Source organism: Condylura cristata, unplaced genomic scaffold (assembly GCF_000260355.1).
Source record: "Condylura cristata isolate star-nosed mole 26May11 unplaced genomic scaffold, ConCri1.0 scaffold00010, whole genome shotgun sequence".
NCBI lineage: Eukaryota > Metazoa > Chordata > Mammalia > Eulipotyphla > Talpidae > Condylura > Condylura cristata.
Window position 1 is genome coordinate 36,124,395 of NW_004567111.1, and position 9,077 is coordinate 36,133,471.

The window sequence follows — 9,077 nt, forward strand, 5'->3', positions numbered from 1 at the left end:
TGTAGGAAGTGGTGAAGCTGGAGATGGAAACTGCATTGGCCCAAGTTAAAATCAGATACATAAACCCATCTGTGTAGGTGTTTACATTATGGACCAAAGTCTTTGAGGCCTGTGGAGTGTAACATGCCAGCCATCACCCTAAAGCTGGGGATAAATGATCTAAAAAGGCTACTAGTCCCAGAAGCCCTGGGGGAAGCAACATCTGCAAGACTGAGGCCCAGCAGGTGAAGGAGCTTATAGCAAGTGCTAAATGAGACAGAAAATGCTTCAAGGACTCCCCCTCCCCAGACCAAACTTTAAGGTTTGTAGAACTATCTGATGCAAAGAAGGCAAACACTTGAGGTTGTGATAGGGATAGAAAACTAAGTATTGACCCCTCTCCAAAAGTGTGCTGAGGAATGTGAACCACAGGAAGATTCCATGTGTCTGGATACCTGCCAGACACTTCTTATGTATCTGCCAGACTGGAAGAGTCTCCAGCATATGCCCTCAGCACACACATGGCTCTAAAATGGACTCCATCCTGATTTTGCTCATCCATGTTGTGAAAGGATAAGTAAGTCTCATCAGGTAAATCTTAAGAAAGTGGGGTGAGGGGAGAAAGGTATAGAACAACCACACACCATCCGGGGATATGGTGGGGTGCAGGAAAGGAGATAAGGGAAGCCTGTGTCAGTAACATCTTATCTCTATGACCAAGAGGCGTGGAGGCCGAGGAAATCCTTTCCTGTTTGAATCCTAAGGCTAAGTGGAATATGGACAAGACAATCTAAACATCATTTCTAGCTCTGAGATGGTACAGAGGAGGGGTTAGCGAACTGTCTGCAAAGAAACAGAAGATATTTTTGACTCTGCAGGTCAGGCAGCTTCCTTGCCAGAGGGTGTACCCACAAACAGAGGCAGTTTGTCTCCTTAAATAGAGTCCTCTCGCTTCATCTGTGGCTGGGATTTCCTTATTCTCCCTGTGGACAGCTTTTTTTTTTTTTTTTTTTTTTGTTAGAGCATCAAACACTAGGTTGTACGCCTATCTCCTATCTCTGCAGAAAAGAGTCAAGAACAGACCACCCTCGCTGAAAGTAATTTTTCTGGGGGACCCCACATTTTGCCTCAGATCTAGTAAGAAAGTATCCTGACTTTTAAAATTTTCTGTGAAGAGTTGGAGCATATGGATTCTTTCCAAAGTACCCCAGGGACTATTTCCTCATCATTCCCTCCAACACCCCAACACCCCTCAAACACACAGACACCCCCCCCCCCACTTGGCAGTGGCTTCTTTCCCACTCCCTGGAACTGGTTTCACAGCAAGGCAGCAGGGCTGGCAGCTGAGCTTCCTAAAGTTTTGTCTTGCCTGAATTGTTTTTTGTCACTCAACAGGTACTGCTGGCTGAAATCCAGCCTTCTACAATTCTTTATTATTCCTGAGTGTAAAACCATACATTCTCTCATATTTCTACCATTACAAAAATATTTTATCCTATTATTCAAGTGGTATTGCTTGGATCAGTACCTATATTTTCAGTGAGACTGAAAGGATAAAAAAAAAAAAATCTCCACCCTGACTGGAAAGCTTCTAACACCCCTCGTCTATCAGCTTTGGTAAGAGAAAATTCTGTGCTCATCCTTGACTTGGAAGTTTTATAAAAAATATTTTCTCTGAACATTTATTCCTGAGAGCAAAGAGATATTTTTTAATGAAAATCATGTTTCCAGCACTTCAAAACATTGCAAATACAGCCATCAGTATGAGTTTAAGGAGAAATAGAAAAATCTGTTGAGTTGCTAAAGCTGTTAGCGGTGAATTTTTTTTTTTTTTCCTGTGGATAAACCAATGATGATCACAGACACAAGTAAACGTTTTAACACTTCATAAAATTCTTTCTTGACGGCAGGGACATAGGAGTCAAATTTCCCAGGGTAGGAAAAAAAAAATGTTTAGTTGAGATGTTCCTAAGAAGTAAATGATTTCAGAAGGAGCTTTTCAGGCAGAAGAAATGTGGATGAGGACACCAATCTGCCTGAAAGGGGGTCAGGGGACAAACAGAGAGCAAAAGCCCCTCACATTTCATTCCAGCATTCAGAGTACCACCTGGCACTTAATGGGGACCCAGTAAATATTTGTGGCTGGATTCATCATTCATTTGAACACCTGAGCCTTGTACCGTATTCGGCAGGAAGACAGATGAGACGTGACAGGAGAGAATGGTTGGTGCAAGCACGGCCTCTTTGATGAGAATTCTGACCAGTCTATAACATCTCGGGGCTGAAGTATGGCTTCACAGCCACAGTGCTGCCCGTGGGTGTCACCCCACAGGCTCAGGAGTGTGGTACAGTGAGGTGAGGGAAAGAGAACAGTAAATGGTCACTATCTCTGTTAAGCCTAAAATCTTGCTAGGGGTCAAAAACAAAAGCTGATGATGCACTTTGATAATTAGGAGATCATTAAATGTGCAAGTAGGTAGTATTAAGTGCTAGAGAGGATATGAGAGAGGGAGGTGGTTATGAGTTGCAGTAGGTGGACAGTTTCATGAGAAAGAGGGGGATGGCTTAGTTTCAATTCCGGCACAGGGAGGAGTGTGTGTGTGGGGGGGAGGGGGCATCAGGTAAGGGATGTGGCCTAGGCACGTGTGTGCAGGTGGGAAAAGGCAGGCCCAGCGGCCAACATTCCCATTTGTAGCCAGACAGCAGACTTTAGATTCATTGTGATGTCAGGATCCTTCTTCAACTCTAAGTATAAACTATAAATTTATAATAAAATATCTTCTTGATTACCTCCTTCATTTATTAAACACACACACACACACACACATCTGATGGTAGAAAGCAAACTGTACGAGGTGTTCTAATCTGCCCATCAATCTTACTATTAATAAATGACCCAGTCCTATTGAGTTTGCTCTCTAAACTTGTTTCCTTCTCTGTAAAATGAGATGGTTTTGGCCAAAGATTCTCTGGAGGCCCCTGCAGCATCAATGTTCTATAATCACAGCTTTTCATTCTTGTTCACCCTCCTTATGACACATTCTTAAGTTAATATTCAGCAACTTGGACCCTCCCTGGTGGCGCAATGGGTTAAAACCCAGCACCACAAAGCTAGCCACAGCTACCTCAGTATGTTCTATTTCCAGCCAGAAAGGTGACCCATGTGGTGCAGCAGACCTCTCCTGTCTTGCCTGCTGTTCCCCTCAGCAGTGTGCCCTCCTCTTTTCCCACAAAGCATGTAGGGAAAGTACCAAAGTGGGACTATCATGGTGTGTTGATAATTTTCATTAGACGTGTGCGTGTTATGACAAGGCATGCACAATTAATCATCTGGACGTTCATATTAATAATTCAACGCTGTGGCACATGTTCCTGAGCTTGAGACAGTTCCTCTCTGGGCTTAGGAATGACAAGCTTTGCTCATAACTGAAATACTAAAAGCAGACAGGTCTATGGGGATTTCTGACAAAGTGTACATTTTTTGAAAGCAAAGAAGATAAATACCCAAACATCTTGGGGAAAATTCTGCCCAATGGGCAGGTTGAAAAATGATATAAACATGAGCCAAGGTTGACATGAGGATGAGTGGATATAAGAATGTGCAGGTTTACCTGTGTTGAACATTTTCCCCCTTTCTCCTATATCCCACAAATGAGCTCTGCCCAGCTAGCCCCTGAGGGTAAAGAACACCCCCAGTGTCACACCAGGGTGGACTGTGCCCTCATGCAACATTCCTGATGACTGACTGCAGGCTGGTGCTCAGAGGTGAAAAGTGATCCCAAATGGAAGTGATGGATTGGGTTGGGATTGGATATTGTTGCCTGTTGACATTTTAAGTCCAGGCTTGAATAGCAACAATGCTACATGGCTATATTTAATAGTTGGTCTTGGAGTGAAGGCCAGAGAGATGGAGCTTAAGTGGTAACAGAGCTGAGCACAAAGCTCGAAGATAACCACTGGGTTGTGATGCAGACCTGGAAATCAATCACAACTTGTTCTTTGAGTTATTGTTACAGGTTCTGTTTATTTTACCCTCCTGTGAACAAAGGCTATTTGCTCAAATATGAAAGCAAAGACAAATATGAAAGGGATAAGAAGACAGCTGCATCTAACCCAGCTTACCAGTTGAACCCGTAATGAAATCGCCCTTCTGTTTAGCCGATCAGCAATTTCCAACCATATCTACATAAGGACCACACTTTGTGCTAGCGGCTTTCCTGGAAGTTGTTAAATAAGTTCTCCTTTCAAAATACCTGGTCAGCCCCACTTGCTGTAATAAACCCTTTCGTCAATATACCTGCCTTCAAACCACCTCAGCAATACTTCCTGACACCATGCTTTCTAATAGAGGGGCTGCTGTGGGGAGCTATGGAGAGGGGTGTTGTCTCAGTAGGAATTTCAAGGCTACTGCTGGAAAACCAGGCAATTTCCAGCTAATAGGAGAAAGATGAGATCCCTGAATCTCAGCATCTACCACACCCTATCTATTTCTAAATGAGACAGCCAAAAGGAGATTCTTAAGATGTTTGCTAGGAATATTTAGGAAGGTAAATGGAGGAATGGCCAGCTCAGTTTTGGAAAATGTACCAAATGTGTCACTCACAGAGGAATTCAGCAGTGATTGCTTGAGAAGCAGCCCCACATACTAAAGCAAGCCCACCATCCACCATGCTGAAGGCAGCTGGGAAAGCAGAAAATATGTCGAGACAAACAACTCTAACTTCTTCCCACAAGCAATGAAATACACTTAAAGTTCAAAGGAATATGAAATGTGCCCATACTGACCAGGTTAGCCAGAACACTGCTCAGGGTGTCCATGACAAATGTTAGAATTTGGTCCCCTTTGGAGTTGTCACCTTTGTAGAAATACCTTGGCAGAAGTGAGGGTTGCTAGGGGATACATCACATTCCTACTCCAGCTCATGGGCTTAGTCCCAACTTGGACTCTCAGTTAAGGTACCTCCCACCTTGAAGATATCCTGAGGGCCTTTGACACCAAAGACTGCCAGGCTCTCTAAGGATGAGATGTGTACCCCTGCGTCCCAATTCTCCTAATATCCTTAACCTGTTACCTAGTGTCTAGAAACTAGTGGTGACTTCTAATAAAATAGCTCGTGAGCTCCTTTTCTGATTTTCTTGATAAGACAAACAAGTTGTAATCATTATATAATTATAAAATGCTCCCATTCTCCACTGATAGTGCTAACAAGGCCAAGTTGCACTGTGAGTTTCCAGGAAACACCCCGGAAATCACTGTTTTAAGCCTCCCTCCTGCTTCTCCAATTTCTCATTCATTCACTCACTCAACCACTATGTCTATGTTTTAACACGACATATATTGAAGTCTAAAAGGACATGTCTTCTCCTTTGTGACACCTGTTATAATAACCCAAAGCAAACTGATCATTACATCATTATACAGCTTGAGAAATGCTCCAAAGCAGGGTCTCAGAAGATACAGTGAGGTCACATGAATCTATCAGGAGATCATGGGTTGAAAGGCCTTTCTGAAGGATGAGTAGTATTCTTGTGTGCAAAAAGTGGGGGAGAGACACCAGACAGAGGGAACCGACACGCAAAGGCTCAGAAGTAGGAGTTGGCTTCGACGGCATAGTAGGGAGGAGGCCAAACTCAATGACATCCAATGACTCAAGGGAAAACTGATGTAGAAGTGGCAGACACAGAGAGCTTGCAGGCTAAGGGGAGAAGAAATTTTAAGAGCCATGGGAAGTGAAGGGGTTTTAGTGATCTGAACTATATCAGACAATGTGTGAAAAGAGATTGAACCAAAGAAAGACAGGAACTAGGCCTGTGGAAACCATGAAATCCTCCCAATAACCTACCGCCCCTGTCCCCTACTATGAGCATTCCAATTTTATTCTGGGGCAGTGGGCCAACTCAAAAGAATATATCACCCTCTTCCCTTGCAGCTTGGCATGGCCACATAAGATAATCCTGCATAGTGAGACATAAATGGATGCTGTTAAGCAGGTTCTGCTTTCTTGCTCTAAAAAGGCAACCCTTTCTTCTTTGTTTCTTCCCTCCCATTTTACTATATGATTCCAGCTATAAAAGTATGTGATGGCGAGACAGTCTCCTTTGACTACCTAGGAAGAGTTAACTTGTGACACAAGCCTCAGGCCTGACTGTCATGAACCACCAGCCAACCCAAACTCAACTAAACCTGAATTCTTTCACTTGTGAAAAGAAAAAATTTCCTTGTGGAAGCATATAATTTGGTGGCATTTTCTGTTTACTCATGGGCAGACACACTATCTATTATTGTAGTTCAGGCAGCTCAGAATTGACAGTTCAAATGAAGGAAAATGGGTGATTTCAGAAGTCTGAGACGATGGGACCTGTGGATGACCTGCATGTGGGGCTTGCTGGTGGAAGATGGTATTTGTAAAAATGACAGGATTTTGGTTTTAGGATTTATTCAAATGAGAATGAAGAAAACCCAGAAGAGGACCAGGCTAGAAGATTAAAAGCAAAAATTTCATGCCTAAGCAGGCTGGGTGAGAGGGAACCCCATACCCGTGGGCTCCCTGAAGTGGGATCTCCCTCAAACTTCCAGCCTCAGCCCTTCACTATCTCCTTGGAGAGCCCGTGGACCACCCTGCCAGGGAGAACATGCCTCTTGGCTGCTCACCTCCTGTGCGCATCCCCAGGCAGGCTGGGAAGGGACACGTGTACTCAGTGCTGCCTGCAGACAGAGGCCCTACCCTTGGGTTGGGCACTGAGAAGCCCATTATTGCTGCAGATCTCGACCATGCCTCCCAATACAGCTGTTCACAATAAGAAGACAGTGACATTTGCAACCCCATATGGTGGACTTCTTGGTTTATTCTCAGTGACTTCAAATCTAGGTTAGTTTGCACCTGCATGAGGTTTGGCACATGTCATCCTTCAGCCATGTCACTGGGGTCTCAACTTAATAGATGCTTTGTTCAATAAACACCGCCAAAGAAAAGCAAATTCCTCTCCTCTTCTAATGCATAGATGCCTCCTGCCTAAACTTACTGTTAGAGCCAAGGTTTGAGCCTTCTCTGCCAGGAGGGGTCTTAAAATGCATAGACATGAGCATTTAATTAAAACTGATGAGCAAAAGGTTTATCAGTAATCATCCTACAGTTCAGCCATTTGGCTTCTTGCTGTAATGTGGGAGGAACTGTTTTACTAGAAGTCTGTCACCTTTCTCCCTCTTCCTTCCCTCCACTACCAATCCATTCTTATCCACCCGCTACCCACTAATCCATTCATTGCTTCCTTACTTTAAAATACTAGTTTTCTTTATCCTACCCCTAGTAGCCCCAACTTTAGAACTTGTGGCCAGACACTGGCTCACAAGCAGCCATACCTCAGGATTAGGGAATCTGGGGAAGACTGTCTGCTTGAGGTGGGGCATCTCTCTCTTTCCTATTGCTTTTTGATGAAGATGGATATCCCAGTCTCCTACTGGGTAGCCAGACACATATCAGAGTTTATGCTTGGAAGAGTCTTATGTGACATTTTACACTGCTACAAAAAATGGTCTTTAAACCACAAGTCATAGAAAACACATGTGTGCTTCAGATCCTGCTTTTCCATGCCCCTCTCACTCCATACCCACAGAGATATTACCCCTTGGGTTTTGCATGGATGAAAGAGGTGACAGGCATTCTGGCACATTAGATCACTGAAAAGAATACTTATTTCTCAGAATGAATATGTAAATTGCATGTGCGTCTGCCTGTGTGTGGCCCTGCACCTGGTACAGGCTGGTGTGTGGCATTGTCACAGGATCTTTCAGTGACTTTTACCAAGCAGGGGAATGTCAGCAGCTGTGATACATTTTGCTGCTGTGATGTTAACTACAGACACAGATAAAGTGCTCATTAAAAAAAATACACACACACCACACACACACACACACGCCCTTTTTTCTAATAGAGCCGTGGGTAATTACCCTGACTATTGTTCTATGAGAAAGCCCCATTTGCAACCCTTCATCAATTTAAGATCTGGACATGAAAAATCTCTAGCATTAAGTAGTTAAGGCAATTTGCTTTCCAAGTGAAAAAGACCAAAAAATAATAATGCAGGGGAAAAAAAAAAAACAAAACTCTATTCTTGTGTCGTCCATGTTGACAGCCAAAGCTCACCTCAAATAAAGGATCCTGAGCAGGAATTTTTCTGACCATACCTTCTTCCTAAATAGAGCCCAAAGGCAATGTGCTCAGGATCTGCTTCCTACTATCAGCACTGGGAGGACCTGTGGGCCTGCGTGGACAGACCCTAGATGAAGGGTGGCTGCTTTGCAGGCACAGATGCTTCTGGCTGCCCTGCCCAGAGGGCTGGGCTTGGTGCTCTCAGGAAAAGCTGCAGAAACATTGCTCACCTTGAGAAGTAAGCTCTCAGGGCGGGGTCCGTGTTCCTCCAAGTTGCCACAGAACATGAAATAGGTTATGAGGTGTGCCATTCAGTATGGAGTAAAATGGGAAATCATTGAACTACTTACCCCCAAATGGAAAAATAAAATGAATACAAAGGAAAAGCAAAATAAATAAATAAATAAACAAATAAATAAATAAATAAATAAATCACCACAAAACAGATGGCCCCCAAATTTTTACTTACATTGAGTGAGGATTCCGGTTAAGGCATTTTTAAAATTCTCCTTGGCTTCCTCCATCTCCTGCTCGTGGGTAGCTTTTTCATTCATCAGCCGGCGGACGTGGCTATTGGCAGACTGCACCATGGAGTAGAATTGGTTTGCGGAGCGGCGATTCACTTCCCCGCGCTCAATCCAGGAAAGGAGCACTGTGATGGCCTCTGAAAACTTGCTGTCATCTGGAAATGCAAAAACAAGTGAAATCATGGCAAGCAGAGAAAACAAGGTGCAGCCAAATGAAGATATTTTCAGAAGTTTACACACTAGCTCTCCCTCAGACTGAGGAATGTGCACACAGACTGGTCTGTGTTTGGTTTGGGAGGTTACCGGGAAACCTGTCTCATCTTGAGGTGAGGTGTGTGTGTAGGAAGGCGGTGGGCGGCAGGGGAAGCAGTGAAGGGGAATAAAGCTCCCCTGTAAATAAGTGATAACTGCTCTATTAGCA

General features: G+C 43.9%; 1 protein-coding gene across 4 annotated transcripts in view; it reads right to left on the reverse strand.

Annotated features, from left to right (window-relative positions):
* The window catches only part of ENOX1 (ecto-NOX disulfide-thiol exchanger 1), a 489,446-nt gene that overhangs the window by 98,206 nt on the left and 382,163 nt on the right, over positions 1-9,077 (reverse strand). For all 4 annotated transcript variants that reach the window (XM_012723223.1, XM_004680132.2, XM_012723222.1 and 1 more), the window contains one exon: positions 8,599-8,811. In XM_012723223.1, coding sequence (XP_012578677.1) covers positions 8,599-8,811 — 213 coding nt within the window. The remainder of the gene's footprint in view (positions 1-8,598; positions 8,812-9,077) is intronic.